The sequence below is a fragment of the Cnephaeus nilssonii genome (assembly GCF_951640355.1).
Source record: "Cnephaeus nilssonii genome assembly, chromosome: 1".
Taxonomy (NCBI): Eukaryota; Metazoa; Chordata; class Mammalia; order Chiroptera; family Vespertilionidae; genus Cnephaeus; species Cnephaeus nilssonii.
The window spans coordinates 3,406,333-3,425,528 of NC_137072.1; the positions used below are offsets into that span (position 1 = coordinate 3,406,333).

Here is a 19,196-nt window from a genome sequence, read left to right on the forward strand (position 1 = left end):
TATTTGCTATTTTTCGCCACAGCTGAAAATGCAGGGCTGTGCGTGTTAGCCCTTCCCTGCTGAAGACACACTTGCAGGTGAACACCGTTCACTGGGCAAACTTCTGAGTCACTGAGAGGTTTCCCCCACACTCCCTCTTGCTCCTTAGCAATGATGGGAGTATAAAGGGACTCTAGATCCCTGTCACTCCCTCTTCCTAAAAAATTCTTCCCTCACCTGGAGAGCCTGCACTTCTCTGTTAGATTAGTATGATTTTTCACAATATTGCCCTTTCACCACTTCCCTCTTTGAATAGGAAGATTTGCATAATTTGGGGATCCCTGTCATCTCTTCATGTTGGACATGGGAGAGGATATGTCATTGGTTGCTAAGATGCTGGAGCATGGGGGTCCACATGGAGAGTGTGCAAGTAAGACTTAACACAGCAGGACTGAGCCTGCTCTCCTTAAGAAGGCCTGCTTGCAAGGTTGGTCCTTGGCTGGCGTCTGGAAACTTGGAAGTCAGAAGGGTTTCCACCACTCCCTAAGTGATAAGAGTGACTCACTATACCCAAACCATAGTTTATGCTAAACATATGCTTTTCTTTTCGACTCTGGAATTTTGTATGTGGCAGGCAGAGAGTGCCTTCATGACCAGCCCCCAATAAGAACTTTGGGCAGAGAGTCTCTGACGAGCTTCCCTGATAGACAACCCTACACACGTGTTGTCACAACTCAATGCTGGGGAATTTAGCGTGTCCTGTGCGACTCCACTGGGACAGGCTTCTTGGAAGCTGATGCCTGATTTCCTCTGGACTTGGCCCCATTTGCCATTCTCTCTGTAGATTTCCCTCTATATCCTTTCGCTGTAATAAATCACAGCTGTGCATATGACTATAGACTACATGCTGAGTCCTATGAGTCCTCCTGGCGAATCATTAAACCTAGGTGTGGTTTTGGGGAACCCTAACACAGAGAGTTTTAAAGTGTTCATAGGGTATAAAACTTCCAATCAAGATGGTCATGTAGTTTAATGCAGTAATCAAATCCTCTCACAACTACATCAAAATTACAGCTAAACTAGAGAACAACCATCATTTAGAACCTCCTGAAATCTAGCAAAACGGAAGTCCTACAACTAGGGGTACAAGGAAGAAGCCACATCAAGACTGGTAAGAGGGGCAAAGAGGCAGAAAGGGCTAGTACTACACTTACAAGTGGCATTTTAAAATCAGGAGGGATATCTTAGCTATGGAGGTCCCCCCTGAGGAGCAACGGGTCCCAGCCACACACGAGGCCACCAAGCCCAGGGTTCCACTACTAGGAAGAGGAGTCCTTATAACTTCTAGCTGTGAAAACCAGTGGCTGAGTGAAACAGGACTGCTGGAGTCCCAGGCATTCCTCTTAAAGGGCCCACACACTGACTTAGACTCACTTGCTCTGAGCTCCAGCACTGGGACAGCAGCTTAAAAAGTACCAGGGACATATGTGGAGGAAATGAATTATCTGGAATCAGGGAGAGAGCTGGGGGACAGCTTTCTGCCAGACAAAAGTGATGGCAGAGGTGATTGTTCCTTTTCTGAGACCACCCCCAACCACAGAGCCAGCATGTGGGCGCCATACTGAGTCTTCATCAATCTGGCTCACATTGTTTGTCCTGCTCTAGTGATTCCCTGAGACCCTGGCATCACACAACTTGCAGGCCCACCCAAGCTGTTTCCAGTGGCTTTTTCATAAATGTCCTCTCTTGTCTCATACTTTGGACTTCCTTAAAATCTCCCAAATAAGCAACAGCTGGCCTCTTCATACACCATATCTCCTGCTAAGTGGCCTCATGCCCAGCACTAGCAGCAGCAGGCCTTAGTTCACAGCTTAGCCTCTCCTGGGCACCTCTAAGTACAGCACAAGAAGCAGCCATCTGCAGATCATTCTGTAGCTTGTGCTGAGTGGCTCCAGCTAGGGCACAGGCAGTAGGCACCTTGTACCTCCTGGAATGCCCCAGAGCCAGTGCACCTGGTGGATAGCTTCAGACCACATCAGATTTCAACCCTACCACTTCCACGTGTGGCACACTCAAAGGGTAGACTTGGTGAGTAACAAAGCCACACTGAAGCAAGTCCTGATCCACAGGATTGACTCCTGCACAGCAGCTCCTACACTGCAGTTGCAGCTGGTCCTCACAGCCAAATGGCCTGGGTGGAGGGGGTGGGGGGAGGTTCAACAGCAATCAAGGCTCAACTACAATAGGACAATACACACAGCCCACACAGGAGCACACCTGGAGTGCCAAGTTTGTGTGACTAGGGAAGCTGCATGACTGAGCCCTACAGGACACCTACTATACAAGATCACTCTATCAAATCTTGGAGAATTAGCAGCTCTATCTAATACATAGAAACAAACATAGGGGAGCAGCCAACATGCAGAGACAAAGAAATATGTCCCAAATGAAAGAGTAGGAGAAATCTCCAGAAAAAGAACTAAATAAAATAGAGGCAAGCAAACTATGAGATACAAGTTTAAAACAATGGTTATAATGATGCTTAAGTAACTCAGTGAGTACTTCAAGGAACTGTAATGAGAACTTCAACAACATGAAAAAGTACAAAGAAAACATTAAAACGACCACTCAGAAATGAAGGATACACTACTGAAATGAAGAGTAATTTACAGGGAATCAACAGTAAAGTAGATGAAGGTGAGAATCAAATCAGTGATTTGGAATAGAAGAAGCAAACAACACCAAATCAGAACAGCAAAAGATAAAGGAACCCAAAACAATGATGTAAGGAGCCTCTGGGACAACTTCAAGGGTACCAACATTCACATCATGGAGGCACCAGAAGGAGAAGGGAGAGAGCAAAAAATTGAAAACCTACTTGAAAAAATAATGACAGAAAACTTCCCTCACCTGGTGAAGGAAATAGACATACAAGTTCAGGAAGCACGGAGTATCAAACAAGATGAACCCAAAGAAGTCCATACCAAGACACATTATAATTAAAATGCAAAAGGTTAAAGACAAAGAGAGAATCTGAAAAGCAGCAAGAGAAAAACAATCAGCTACCCACAAGGGAGCTCCCATAAGACTGTCAGCTGATTTCTCAACAGAAACTATGCAGGCCAGAAGGGAGTGGCAAGAAATATCCAAAGTGATGAAAAGCAAGAACAAACAACCACGATTAATTACTCTACCTCATAAAGCTATCATTTTGAATCAAAGGACATATAAAGAGCTTCCCAGACAAGAAAAAGATAAAGAAGTTCATCACCACCAAGCCAGTATTAAACAAAATGTTAAAGGGTCTTCTTTAAGAAGAAGAAAAAAAGATTAAAAATATGAACAATAAAATGGCAAAAAAATACATGTTTATTAATAATTGAACCTAGCCCGAGCTGGTTTGGCTCAGTGGATAGAGCGTCGGCCTGCGGACTGAAGGGTCCCAGGTTCGATTCCAGTCAAGGGCATGTACCTTGGTTGCGGTCACATCCCCAGTGGGGGGCATGCAGGAGGCAGCTGATCGATGTTTCTCTCTCTTCGATATTTCTAACTCTCTATCCCTCTCCCTTCCTCTCTGTAAAAAATCAATAAAATATTTTAAAAAAATAATTGAACCTAAAAACAAAATTAACAAACATAACAGAAAGAGACTCATAGATACAGAAAACATTTTGATGGTTGCCAAATGGGAGAGGGGTTGGAAGGATGGGTGAAAAAGGTGAAAGTATTAAGAAATACAAATTGGTTCTTACAAAATAGTCATGGGGATATAAAGTATAGCATAAGGAATACAGTTAATAATATTCTAATAACTATGTATGGTGTCAGATGTGTATATTTACTGGGATGATCACTTAGTAAGTTATATAATGTCTAATCACTGCGGTTTACACCTTAAATTAATATAATATTGTATATCAACTGTAATAGAGAAATATAAATTATTTTTAAAATAATTTTTAAAAATGAAAGTGTTCATAAAGTATGGTCCAAGTCACAAGAAGCCATGGGCTTATAAAAAGAAGATATACAGTAATAGAACCTCTAAGGAATGCTTACTCAATAAGAGTAAATAGGATGTGCCAAAACCAGTTTGGCTCAATGGATAGAGCGTCGGTCTGAGGACTGAAAGGTCCCAGGTTCGATTCCGGTCAAGGGCATGTACATTGGCTGCAGGCACATCCCTGGTAGGGGGTGTGCAGGAGGCAGCTGGTCGATGATTCTCTCTCATCGATGTTTCTAGCTCTCTATCCCTCTCCCTTCCTCTCTGTAAAAAATCAATAAAATATATTTTTTAAAAAAAAAAGAGTAAATAGGATGTGGCTTGGGGTGATAGGGTGCACTGGGGAGGACACTGTGCAAAATGTTACAGCAGAGAAGGCAATTAAACTTGAATGATCCTTTGCCAATATTTTATTATTATGTCTACTATATCTTTGTCCTGGGTTTGAGACATTGTTTTGCCTATTTCCAAAATATAATGAATTCACAAGAATTTTTGAAGATTCATTGCAATTCAATCTCCTCAGTAGTGGAGTTACCCCAGAACCTAGAGAAACCATGTTTGATACATGGGCTGGACAGCCCTGCTATTGGCAGCATAGGTCTGGCAAGAAGTGCACTACTTAAAGAAATGTAGGTTAAATGAAAAAAATGCTTACAAGATATCAGGTCCACATACACTGAGTGGCCAGATTATTACAATCTGGCCACTCAGTGTATATCCTATATAATAAAAGGCTAATATACAAATTGTCCCCTCGACCAGGAGTTCGACGAGCAGGAAGGCCAGCCAACCACCCATGTCCCCTCCCCCTGGCCAGGCTGGCCGGACCCCACCCATGCACAAATTCATGCACCGGGCCTCTAATATCTACACCAATAAAAGAGAAATATGCAAATTGACCATACATCTGCAACACCCACAAGCCATTCAGGAGTGAATATGCAAATTAACCCAACAAAGATGGCGGGTTGGTTTGCATACGCAGTCATGGAGCAGCCGGGAGAGGCAGGATGCCTGCTATGAGGGGGAAGGTGGGGGGCAGAGAGAGCTTCAGCGAACACTGAAGGCTCCAGCCGGAGTGAAGGCCTGGGTCCCAGGTGCCAGAGGAAAACCGGTGCCAGCAGCCAGGGGAAGGAAGGCCTATTCTTGCACGAATCTTTGTGCAATGGGCCTCTAATATATATATATATACCTAATAAAAGAGTAACGTGCTAATTGACTGTACCTCCGCAACGCCCACAGCCAATCAGGAGTGGATATGCAAATTAACCCAACATAGACGGTGTGTTAATTTGCATACACAGGCGCCAAGCGGCCAGGGATGGGGTGGGATGCTTGTGCTGTCGCCATGGCAACAACGCAGGCATTCTGCACCACCCCAGCTGCTCCGGGCCTCTGGGCAGCGTGGGAAGGCAGAAAGGTGGCTCTGGGCTAGAGTGGAAAGGCTGCTCCGGCCAGAGCAAAGGCAGTGCCGGCAGCCTGGGGAACAAAGGCCCATTCTTAATCTTCATTCGTGCATTGGACCACTAATATATATACTGAGTGGCCAGATTATTATGCGTTCAGAGATCATAATAATCTGGACACTCAGTGTATATGCCAAATACCCCCTCCCTTTTCCCTTATCTTTGATTTACTAGTACTTGGTCTTCAAAATTAAGAAACAGACTAGTCAATGGGAGAATGTGTTCTCCATTGGAAATGAATTCATTTCATTTTAAAAGAATTGCAATGGATAAACAGGGACCATGTCTAATCATAGGCACTAGTATTTTTTTTTTATGGTCCTCACAACTTTGTTACAAGACGAGCAATGATGCTCAATTAAGGCTTACTGGTTGACTGATTAGTAATGGCTTTAGAAAAATTACTGCTTTACAAAAATTAATAATTCCTGAAGTCTGTCAGTTGAAGAACAAGCTAAAAAGCAATCCAGGCATTCAAAGAAATAATTAAAATCACAAATTAAGTCATTTCTATGGACTTCATGGCAGGAAATATATTTTTAATGAGGAAATTGAAGCTAATATATAACAGTTGTCCTGTTACCCAGTAACAGAGTATTAAAGCAGATTAAATTATTAATAAAAAATATAGCAACTTGGAAATTTAACCTTTACACATTTTCCATTCCTTTCTCTTTTATATATAGTTTTTAAACTGATATTTTTAAAACACACTTGGTCATATTATGTAGTTTCCATTTATAATTTCCTTTGCTATTCATTAGTTGTGGAATCTTCAGCAAATGACTCAGTACCAGACTTTCTCAAGATCCGTATCTAAAGTGTGCGTGCGCCTGGAAGAGCAGGGAGCCTCCAAGGAAACTTACTGGGTGATACCTAGGCTAGTCAAATGCCTAAACTCCCACTTATTTGGTGCCACCACTGGCTGCCCTAAATTAGCCAAACTGCACTTGACCCTGAGAAAGAAATTGTTGACATAAAGCCACTAAGAATTTGGAAGTTGTTTGATATGGAGCAATAGGTTGTCAATAAGTGATTCAAGAAGTTATTGTGGGGAGAATAACAGAGATAAATGAGATGGAAGGAAGGTTTAAAAACTGAAAACCATGGCCTAGCACGCAGGGGAACATGGTTGTGAACAAAGGAGGACTTGGTGTGGTACCACTTCCTCCTCCTTTGGCCTCTGCGCCTTTCACAGGGTTTCTGAAAGCGCTCCTTTGGGACGGAGCATCTGGAAGTTCACAAATCCCATGGTCCATAGGAGCCACCATGAGGAGAACCCAGGGAAGAATTGGCCATTTCCAGTGGAAAGTAAGTGGCGGTTACTAGTTATGATGATTATATACTTTTTAGATCAGGACCTGCCACACCTATCTTTCTAATAAGGCATCAACAGCTTAAGAAATAAGGGTGTTTTAGTTAATCCATGAAATAGGTAATTAGTTAATGGATTTCTCTTCTTCCCAAAGCAATGTTTTCCCTTTTATTTCTTTTTTCCTCCTTTCTGCACTTCTCCCTCCAAAAATAAATTACAAAAACATGGCCTAGAAAACCATTATCTTGCTGCCTTCCACATCTTCACTGCCACCCAACAGGAAGGTAAGCACAGAAGCCATCCCAGGCGCAGAGGAGGCGGTGTACTCACGTTGGTGTTGCACAGCTTGTATTGGCGATAGGCCCCAATGCAGGAGATTGCTGCAGACCGGGCTGGCTGGGCGAAGCTCAGGGCTGCGCTGTGGGCCCCCATGCCATGGCTGCTGCTTGTTTCTGGGCTGTGCAAGGAACTTGAAGCTACAGGGAAGCCCTGGTCATGGGTCAAAGGCAGCTGGTAGATGGAAGCCTCTGAGGCCTGCAGTCCAGAATGAGGGCCACTGTCACTCTGGTACAGGGGTCCATGGTGGGGGCCCCGGCCACCTGGAGGGCTATAGCCATAGCTAGGACCCGATGCCTCTAGGGACCTGGAATGCCGGGATGAGGACCTCTGCCTCCGAAGCCTCTGCGGTGAGTGTGTGGAGTCCGTCTGCAGTGGTAAAATGTATGGGGCCTTTCCATAGCCATACTTGCCAGGGCCGATGGGACCTCGGGTCCTGCTCCTACAGAGACACACAAAAAAGGAGATGAACAGTCATGGGAATTGTCACATTCACCCAAAAGCTCTGGTCCATGGTACAGGGACTGGGTAGAAACATGCTTAGGAGAGAGCCCATGGTGGGACAGGGAGGCAGAGGGCGCATTCCAGGAGGAGGGAATGTCCTGGAGGCTGGAACAGGCTCTGCAGAGGCTGGAAGACAGAATGAAGGTGGGTTACGTAAGCAGTTGAAAATGAGTTTAGGACAGTGAGCCGTGGTCTGTACATGACTTACATCAGGGAGTTTGGGTATTTTTATAGGTTGTAAGGAGCCACTGAAGGTTTTTTGAGAAGTATAAAGATATAATTGTAATTTCAGCTATAGTAACTTCCTGTTCATTTTTTTCTGATAGTGGTTTGTGGGTTTTTTCTAACTCAACTATGCCTGATATTTCGGACCCTGTTTCCATTACCATTCATGTCCAAATAGCATTTCTAGATAAGTAGTATTTAGCTAAGCAGACAAATTCTAATGCAGTCCTAGGCCTGACTTGCACTGTGTCAGACTTACTCCCTTAAGAAACCAGAGGAGGTTGAGCAACTAGCTACTCATCACTCTCAAGGGAACCCATGCTGAACAATGGTCATCTTCACATTGGTATGGATTTATTGAGACCTTATGGAAATCATGTAAACAGTGGTATACTGGGAAGTGTTTGACAACTGGCATTCCAGGGCATAAAAGCTGTGATTTGCAGCATTTTTTTCACTTCCATAGTGTAAATACTCCCAGCATGGCCAACTTCAAGCTGCCATTGTGAAGACACAATCAGCTCTAGTGAGGAGGGGAAAACCAGGTCCAGCACAACAATGTATGTAAAGTGACTCTAAAGGAGCTGTTTGCATAATATAGGAATGGCAATGAAATACAAAAGTGAATCAAGCATGGTTCCCAAGACCTCAACCTTACAACTAAAAGCAACTAGAACATAACGCAGAGCAAGATAAAAATTTTGGAGGCATTGCAAAAATGGTGCACTTGGAACTGTGAGGCAAGAGGAAGCACTATTTCCTGTTAATATGTTGTTGCTGTTTTTATCTTAGAGAGAGAGGAAGAGAGAGAAACATCTATCAGTTTCCTCCCATATGTCAGAGACTGACCTGTAACTTGGGCATGTGCTCTGATCAAGAATTGAACTGGCGACCTTTTAGTGCATGGGACTACACTCAACCAAATGAGCCACACAAGCCAGAGCAAGAGAAAGAACTTTTGACTGGAGGGATCTGAAAAGGTTTCAGCCACCAGTCTGAGACTTGGGAAGCACAGGTTCCAATGTTCTGTGGAAGGACTTAATTAAGTACCAGGTAAGTCATATAACTCTTACTTATTTGTAAAATGACTGAACTGGATTAAATTACTGAAAGGTTGTTCCAACTCTAAAGTCATATACTTCCATAATAATTCTACTTTTACATAAAATTGGAAATGTGCCCAAGGGTTTCTACAAGATGGCTCCATTAAACTAAGCACATTAAAGTAGCAATCAATATGAACCATTAATTTCTGCCCTGAGGAAATTTCTTCACTGTACATAACCACTGAATATAAAATTTAACAGACCACAACCAGTTATTAACATCTTTATCACTAATAGCACCTTCATTCTTAGCTGATATGAATTTAAATTAAACTATGCTAACAGTGCTTATTGTGCCTTTAGGCATTTCTCAATTAATCTTGGCAACACTTCGGATTCTGTTAATGATGGGAGATCCAGCATGTTGCTTTAAGAGATGCAATTAAGAAGTTAGTCTTCCTATTTCTGACATATTGCATGCCTCTGTTTCTCTTAGCTACTTAAATAAGGAGGTAAAATACCTATATGCAGAAAACTACAGGACACTGAAAAGAGAGATAGAGGAAGACATAAACAGATGGAAGAACATACCATGTTCATGGACTGGTAGAATCAACATCATCAAAATGTCCATACTACCCAAAGCAATCTATAGATTCAATGCACTCCCCATTAAAATACCAATGGCATATTTCACAGACCTAGAACAAACTTTCCAAAAATTCATCTGGAATGAAAAAAGACCCCGAATAGTTGCAGCAATCCTGAAAAAGAAGAATAAAGTAGGTGGGATCTCAATACCAGATATCAAGCTGTATTACAAAGCCACTGTTCTCAAAACAGCCTGGTACTGGCACAAGAACAAACATATAGATCAATGGAATAGAATAGAGAACCCAGAAATTGACCCAAGCCACTATGCTCAATTAATATTCAACAAAGGAGGCATGAACATACAATGGAGTCAAGACAGTCTTTTCAATAAATGGTGTTGGGAAAATTGGACAGATATATGCAAAAAAGGAAACTAGACCACCAACTTACACCATACACAAAAATAAACTCAAAATGGATAAAAGACTTAAACATAAGATGGGAAACCATAAAAATATTAGAGGAATCCACAGGCAGCAAAATCTCAGACATATGCTAAAGCAATTTTTTCACTGATACTGCTCCTAGGGGAATGGAAACTAAAGAGAAAATAAACAAATGGGACTACATCAAAATAAAAAGCTTTTGCACAACAAAAGAAACCATCAACAAAACAACAAGAAAGCCCACTGCATGGGAAAACATATTTGCCAATGTTATCACCAATAAGGGTTTAATCTCCAGCATTTACAGAGAACTCATACAACTTAACAAAAGGAAGATAAACAACCCAATCAAAAAATGGGCAATGGACCTAAATAGATACTTTTAAAAAGAGGACAGAAGGAAGGCCAAGAGACATATGAAAACATGCTCAAAGTCACTAATCATCCAAGAGACGCAAATCAAAACGACAATGCGGTACCAATTCACACCTGTCAGTATGGCTATCATCAACAAATCAACAAACAACAAGTGCTGGTGAGGATGTGGAGAAAAAGGAACCCTCGTGCACTGCTGGTGGGAATGCAGACTGGTGCAGCCACTGTGGAGAACAGTATGGATTTTCCTCAAAAAACTAAAAATGGAACTCCCATTTGACCCAGTAATCCCACTCCTAGGAATATATCCCAAGAAGCTAGAAACACCAATCAGAAAGGATATATGCACCCCTATGTTCATAGCAGCACAATTCACCATAGCTAAGATTTGGAAACAGCCTAAGTGCCCATCAGCAGATGAATGGATTAAAAAACTGTGGTACATCTACAGGATGGAATACTATGCTGCGGTAAAAAAGAAGGAGTTCTTACCATTTGCAACAGCATGGATGGAACTGAAGAGCATTAAGCTAAGTGAAATAAGCCAGTCAGGGAAAGATAAATATCACATGATCTCACTCATTTGTGGAATATAATGAACAACATAAACTGATGAACAAAAACAGATCCAGAGACAGAGAAGCATCCATCAGACCATCAAACCTTAGAGGGAAAGTAGGGGAGGGTGGGGGAAGCGGGGAGAGATCAACCAAAGGACTTGTATGAATGCATATGAGCCTAACCAATGGACACAGACAACAGGGGGGTGAGGGCATGAGTGGGGAGGGATGGAAGGGTAATGGGGGGATAAGGACACATATATAACACCTTAATCAATAAAGAAATTTTAAAAAAAGAAGTTAGTTTTAAAAATATGTATAACTTGAATGTAATTTGCCTTTTTCTTTCTTGTGGCAGGCCAGGTAAAATGAATGACATCATGCAAAGACAAAGGAAATAATTTCTCTGTGCGTCCGTGTGTCTTCTTTTTAAAGACCTGAAAGCCTACCAAAAATTCTAGCCTCAAATACTGGGTGAAAACACCCAGCTGAATGTGACAGAAATGGAGCAGAGCTTCTCAAACATGGATGTGCCCAGGAAGCACCAAGGGATCTTGTTAAGAGACAGGTTCTGGTTCTCCATCTCCAACAAGCTCCCAGGTGCTGCTGGTGCTGTAGGTCCACGGACCCACCGCTTTGAGAAAGAAAGTCATAGGACAGAATTGAAATTCCAAACCAAAAGGTGAAAATGCAACAGCAAAATTTATCATGTTTAATGAATAAATATAAATTTTTACAAAAACCCTCTGAGTTTGTGACATATGTAAAAAGACCTAGGCCAGACTGCACTGCGGCAGCTCACCTAGTGAGAGCTGCTGAAGCAAGACTGACTGGACCTGTCCTGGGAACAGAGCAGCCACAAAACCTGCTGTTGGCTGAGGACTTGTACAAGCATCTTTTCAAAGGCTGCCCATCACTCCTGAAGGGGGTAATGTGTACATGTGCAAATGTGTATTTTTCTTTTCACACTGCTTTGTGGGAGGCTCTGCCTAAGCAGGAGAACCATTCAAAACCCACAAATAGTAACACCATCAGAAAGATGATCATCTTATCTAATAAAAGAGTAATAGGCAAATTGACAGTCACTCCAACACACAAGATGGCCACCCCCATATGGTCAAATATGGCCGCCACCATGTGGACACAAGATGGCCGCCACAAGATGGCCAGCAAGGGAGGGCAGTTGTGGACAATCAGGCCAGCAGGGGAGGGCAGTTGGGAGGGATCAGGCTTGCAGGGGAGGGCAGTTAGGGGTGACTGGGCCAGCAGGGGAGGGCAGTTGGGGGCAACCAGACCTGCAGGAGAGGGCAGTTGGGGGGGATCAGGCTGGCAGAGGAGGGCAGTTAGGGAACACCGAGCCACCAGGGGAGGACAGTTGGGGGTGACCAGGCCTGCAGGGGAGGACAGTTAGGGGAGACCAGGCTGGCAGGGGAGGGCAGTTAGGGGTGACCAGGCTGGCAGGAGGGGTCAGTTAGGGGCAATCGGGCCAGCAGGGGAGCAGTTAGGCGTTGATCAGGCTGGCAGGGGAGTCGTTAGGGGGTGATCAGGCTGGCAGGCAGAAGCAGTTAGGGGCAATCAGGCAGGCAGGCAGGTGAGTGGTCAGTGGGATTGGGCCTAAACGGGCAGTCGGACATCCCTCAAGGGGTCCCAGATTGGAGAGGGTGCAGGCTGAGCTGAGGGACACACACACCCTCCCCCATCGCCCGTGCACAAATTTCATGCACCGGGCCTCTAGTTTGTAAATAAATGACCAGCTAATTCTGAGAACCAGACTAAAGAGAATGAGCAGCCAATCAGGGTGTGATTATGAGAGATGTGATTTCTGAATACTTGACTCGGCAGCAGGTTCATCCCCACTTGGCCAGGATTACGTATGTTTTCCCTACAGATGATCAGAGCTAATCATCCTGACCATTCAGAATGGCCTGTTCCCCACCAACACAAACTACATCTGGCCACTTGCAGAGCAGCCTACATGAACCAGGAAGATTTATGTAGAGTTGGGATAATAAGCACAGATGTGGCCAAGACAAATTGTGTGGCCAGTTAACCCTCCCTGCGGAAGGTTAACCCAGGGGTCCATGCGGAGATGCCTGGGGGCTGTTAAGTTGAATACTTCTGTGTGGTCTCCCCCTAACCCATCACCAGAATTTTCCCCACTTGTCACAGCTCTAATTTCAGAAAGTGAAGCCATAAGAAAGAAACAGAAAAAGCCAGTTTGTAGATCTAAGATATACATGATGGTGTAGTATAGAAGTTGTTGACTTGGACCCTGAAGCCAGGGTTCCTGGGTTTATATCCCAATTCTGCTAACGTACTAATTACTGAACCTTTGGAAAAGTTACTCAGTCTTCTAATGCCTCAGTTTCTTCAAACAGGGCCAAGAGTAGGATGAGGCCAGTGAAGCACATAGGGTCAGGTGAGTGCTGTTTGAACCTAAGAGTGATTTCTTAAGTTTGGGACCTAAGACCTTACCCTGGGCCCAGTCCTGGCCCTGTATGCATTTATAAATAAAGATGACAAGGCCATCTCCCTATAGGTTGTTGTAAAGAGTAAATAACTTAGTAAGAGCAACGGATTTAAAGCACGACTAGCAAAGAACATGGATGATACAAGTATTTGATTTTTTTAAATGATCTGAATTGGCCACTGAATAGCTCTACAAACTGTGGCAAATAATGCACCCTCAGGTTTCTTACCTATAAACGGAGAGCATATCCACTAGGATGGCTAGAGTAAAAGGACAGATAACAACAAGTGTTGGAGAGGATGTAGAAAAACTGGAACCAACATGCATTTCTGGTGTGTGAAATGGTGCAGTCCTTTGGAAAACTATCTGGAAGTTCCACAAAAAATGAAATGTAGAGTTACCATATGACCCAACAATTACAATCTTGGGTATATAACCAGAGAAATTAAAACATATGTCCACACAAAATCTTAACTCAAATGCCTAACAACTGAGAATGGATAAACAACATGTAGTATATTCGTAGAATTAGATTATTAATAGCCACAAAAGGATTGAAATATTGTTATTTTCTATAATATAGATGATCCTTGAACACATTATATGTGAAAGGAGCCAGTCAAAAAAAAGGCATGCATTGTATGATTCCATTTATATGAATTGTCCAGAACAGGCTAATCCATAGAGACAAAAAAAAGTAGATTAATGGTTGCCAGGGGCTGGGAGAGGGGAGAATAAGAAGTGATGCTAAAGGATATAGGATTTCCTTTTGGGCTGATGAAAATGTTCTGTAATTAGGTAGTGATGATGGTTGTACAACCTTGTGAATATACAAAACGCCTGAATTATACACTTCAAATGGTGAATTTTATGGTATGTTAATTTATCTCAATAAAGCTGTTATTTTCTTTTTAATGACAGCATGGATAATTTTCATCCTATTGACTTAGAAAGATCAAATTGAGAATGAATTTTTTAAATCTGAAAGCAGTTTTTATCATGTTTTCCATCATTTGTTTCAACAACCTTTAACAAACCTTCATTGAGCATCTTCTACGAACATCTACTCAGCATCTGCTGTGATGTTTTTTTCTGCTCGTTCACATTTCCAGCCCTGACAACATAAGTCAATGCAGAGTCCCCATTCCCCATAGCATGGCTCAGTGACAAGAACTAACAGTAAGCGTTCTGACACCAGGTACCAGGCCCAGTTCTTCCAGCGACTTACCATGGGTGTTTGGGGAAATTGTTGTTTCTTGAGATAATGGCTGCAAGTAGCATTTTGGAAAGGGTAATAAACACACAAATATTTTGCTCACATCAGGCTGGCTACCATCCCGGGCTCATTATGTGTGATGTTGTGCAGCTTTGTGATGTTAATGGTAAACAGTCACTGTGATGATTCATTCAAGGACACCATATCCAGTATCCTAGGGACCCTGAAAATGTGTCCTCTACAACCATCACCCACAAATGACAACAACCTGTCCTCAAAGTCAACCACACAGAACCGACTAACCTCTAGACTAGGGCCTGCTTCGCACCTGTGATGTGCAAGCAAATCACATGGGGATCTTGTCAAACTACAGCTTCTGATTCAGGAGGTCTGGGAGCCTCTGATTCTGCATTTCTAACAAGCTTCCAGGTGATGCTGATGCTGTGGGTCCTGGGTCCACAAGTTGATAGCCTCACCTAGTCCTTCCCACACACGTATATTTTTAAAAATCTTTATTGTTGAAAGTATTACAGATATCCCATTTTCTTCACCATTGACCCTTTCTAACCCACACCTGCCCCTTGCCCCAGGCCTTCACCACCCTATTGTCTATGTACATGGGTTATGTATATATGCACACAAGTACTTTAGTTAATCTCTTCCCATCCAAACACTCACCACCTCCTTCCCTCTGGGATTCCACAGTCTGTTCCATGCTTCTACGTATCTGAATCTATTTTGTTCACCAGTTTATTTTGTTTTTTAGAGCCCACAGATGAGTGAGATTATATGATACTTGCCTTTCTCTGACTGGCTTATTTCACTTAGCATAATACTCTCCAGGCCCCTGCATGCTGTCTCAAAGGGTGAGAGATCCTTCTCTTTTACAGCTGTAAATGTCCCACAGCCTTTTTTTATAATAAATCTTTATTGTTCAGATTATTACAGGTGTTCCTCTTTCCCCCCCTCATAGCTCCCCTCGACCTGATTCACCACCCTACTCCATGCCCTTACCCCCCGCACTGTCTTCATCCATAGGTGTAAGATTTTTGTCCAATCTCTTCCCGCAACCCTTAGACCCCCTTCCCCCTGAGAATTGTCAGTCCATTCCTTTTCTATGTCCCTGATTCTATTATATTCATCAGTCCATTCTGTTCATCAGATTTTTTATTCACTTGATTTTTAGATTCACTTGTTGGTATGTATGTATTTGATGTCTTTTTGTTGTTCACAATTTTTACCTTTACTTTTTTCTTCTTCTTCCTCTTCTTAAAGAATACCCTTCAGCATTTCATGTAATCCTGGTTTGGTGGTGATGAACTCCTTTAGCTTTTTCTTCTCTGTGAAGCTCTTTGTTTGACCTTCAATTCTGAATGATAGCTTTGCTGGGTAGAGTAATCTTGGTTGTAGGTTCTTGCTGTTCATCACTTTGAATATTTTTTGCCACTCCCGTCTGGCCTGCATAGTTTCTGTTGAGAAATAAGCTGACAGTCATATGGGTACTCCCTTGTAGGTAACTAACTGTTTTTCTCTTGCTGCTTTCAAGATTCTCTCTTTGTCTTTTGCCCTTGGATTTTTAATTATGATGTGTCTTGGTGTGGTCCTCTTTGGATTCCTCGTTTGGGGTTCTGTGCGCTTCCTGGACTTGTAAGTCTATTTCTTTCACCAGGTAGGAAAAGTTTTCTGACATTACTTCTTCCAATAGGCCTTCAATATCCTGCTCTCTCTCTTCTTCTGGAACCCCAAAAATTCGGATGTTGGTACGCTTAAAGCCGTCCCAGAGGCTCCTTACGCTATCCTCACACTTTTGGATTCTTCTTTCTTTCCACCTCTCTGGTTGGGTGTTTTTTGATTCCTCATATTCCAGATCTTTGGTTTGACTCTTGGGGTATGTTGATCTACAGTTGAGTTTCTGTATATTCTTCATTTCAGACAGTGTATGCTTAATTTCTGACTGGTCCTTTTCCATTTTTTTGGTATTCTCATTTAGGTCCTTGAAGGTCTCTTCAAGTTTCTCAACTGTTTGTAGAAGATTCTTGAGTAACCTTATAAATGTGGTTCTGAACACTGTGTCGTCCAGTAGCTTACTTTCCTCCATGTCTCCCGTTCGTGACATGCTTCTGTGTCTTTGCATTTTGGCTGCCTCCCTGTGTTGATGGAGTGGCTTGGTGTGGTAGGTGACCTATAGGGGCCAGTAGCTCAGCTTCCCCAATCACCCAAGGTGGTCGCTCCTAGTACACCCCTTTGTGGGCTGAGTGGAAAGTCTTGGTGTAGTTAAGTCTTGATTGCTATTGGTACACTGGGGGGAATTGACCTCCAGGCCAATTGGCTGTGAGGACCCGCTGTGTCTATAACGTGAGAACTGCTACGCTGGAGACACACTTATGGTGCAGGACTTGTTTCAGTGGGGCTTTGGTACTCACTGAGTCCGCCTCCCGAATGTGTCACTTATGGATGTGAGGAGTTGAAATCTGGTGTCTCACGCTGACCACTAGGTACACTGGCTTCTGGATCTCCAATGGGGTGCAGTTCAGCTACTGTCTGAGGCCACCCTGCAGGAGCTACAGTGAGAACTGCCGTCCTCTCCTCCCTGCTTGGAGCTTGGAGGCTTTGGAGCTGTCTGTACCGGGTTGCAAGTTTACTAGTTTAAACTGCACTAGAGAAGGCCATTCATATGCAAAATCCGCTGCTAGGAGCTTGGGTGTGTTTGTAGATTGTGCGGGGCGGAGTCTCAGGGCGTCACTAGGCTAGGGCATGGCAAACAGCGATGGCTGGCCATGAGCCGTCTTGACCACATCCCCGCGTCTCGCGCCCCGGCACAGCAAATGGTTATTCTTGGGCGCAGCTCTGCACCCTCACTTTCCAACCTGATGGCAGACAGCCCAGTTTCTCCCCAGACACTGGATTTCAGAGAGATTGGGAGCTTGTCTCTCTTTGGGCTGAAGAAAGCAACGCCCGCTGCCAACCGGGCTCTGCCGCCAGCTCGTATCCCACGTGCGCCCCCGTACCTGTTTTTCAGCATTTGTGCCCCGAATGCTCTTTTCTCTTTCTGTCTAGTTGTAGAGCCTCCAGTCAGCCAGCTTTTCCCGTGGTTCTGGGTGATAAACGTTTTGTCTCTTAGTTGTAGTTATAAAATTGTTGTGGACAGCAGCAGTTAAAACGTTTACCTATGCTGCCATCTTGGATCTTTTTTCCCCCACAGCTTTTTTATCCACTCATCTACTGATGGGTACTTGGGCTGTTTCCAGATCTGAGCTATTGTAAATTGTGCTGCCATGAACGTAGGGATGAATATATTCTCTCTGATTGGTGTTTCAGGTTTCTTAGGATATATTCCTAGAAGTAGGATCACTGAGTCAAATGGCAAGTCCATATTTAATTTTTTCAGGAAACTCCATACTGTTTTCCATAATGGCTTCACTAGTCTGCACTCCCACCAGCAATGTACTAGGTTTCCCTTTTCTCCACATCCTCGTCAGCACTTGTCATTTGTTGATTTGTTGATGGTAGGCATTCTGACAGGTGTGAGATGGTAACTCATTGTTATTTTGATTTGCATCTCTCAGATGATTAGTGACTTTAAGCATTTTTTCATATGTCTCTTGGCCATCTGTATGTCCACTTTGAAGTAGTGTCTAAGTCCTTTGCCCATTTTTAATATATTGTCTTATTTTTGTTAAGTTGTAGGAGCTCTTTATATATTTTGAAAATTAACCCCTTAGCAGATATATCATTGGCAAATATGTTCTCCCATACAGTGCACTCCCTTTTCTTTTTGTTGTTGGTTTCTTTTGCTGTGCAGAAGCTTTTGATTTTGATGTAGTTCCATTTGTTTATTTTCTCCTTAGTTTCCTTTGCCCTAGATGAATCCACAAACATATTGCTCTAATAGATGTCTGAGATTTTGCTGCCTATGGTTTCTTCTAGGATTTTTATGGTTTAACAATTTACATTTAAGACTCATCCATTTTGTGTTTATTCTTGCATATGGTGCAAGTTGGTGGTATAGTTTCTTTCTTTTGTTTATTTATATATTTTTGCAGCTATCTGTCCATTTTCCCCAACACCATTTATAAAGAGACTGTCTCTACCCCATATGCTCTTGCCTCCTTTGTCAAATATTAATTGAGCATAATGGCTTGGATCAATTTCTGGGTTCTCTGTTCTGTTCCATTGGTCTATATGCCTGTTCTTGTGCCAGTACCAGAATGTTTTTATTAGAGTGGCTTTGTAATTTAACTTGATGTCTGGTATTACGATCCCTCCAACTTTGTACTTCTTTCTCAAGATGGCTGCAGTGATTCAGGGATCTTTTTTAGTTCCATACTAATTTTTGGAGGATTTGTTTCAGATTTGTGAAATATGCCTTTGGTATTTTAATATGGATTGTATTGAATCTATAGGTTACTTTGGACAGTATGGACATTTTAATTATGTTAATTCTACCAATCTATGAACACAGTATATTATTCCACTTGTTTTTCTCTTCTTCCTTCTCTTTTAAATGTCCTGTAGTTTTCTAAGTACAAGTCTTTTACCTCCTTGGTTAAGTTTATTCCTAAGTATCTTAATTTTTTTGTTGCAATGATAAATGGGATTGTTTTATTGGTTTCTCTTTCTGAGAATTCATTATTGTTGCATAAAAGTGCCATTGATTT

General features: G+C 42.7%; 1 protein-coding gene across 2 annotated transcripts in view; it reads right to left on the minus strand.

The window, feature by feature from the left end:
• Nucleotides 1–19,196, minus strand: part of THSD4 (thrombospondin type 1 domain containing 4) — a 704,967-nt gene that overhangs the window by 570,684 nt on the left and 115,087 nt on the right. For both annotated transcript variants that reach the window (XM_079788500.1, XM_079788499.1), the window contains exon 5: nt 7,097–7,544. In XM_079788500.1, the coding sequence (XP_079644626.1) occupies nt 7,097–7,544 (448 nt within the window). The remainder of the gene's footprint in view (nt 1–7,096; nt 7,545–19,196) is intronic.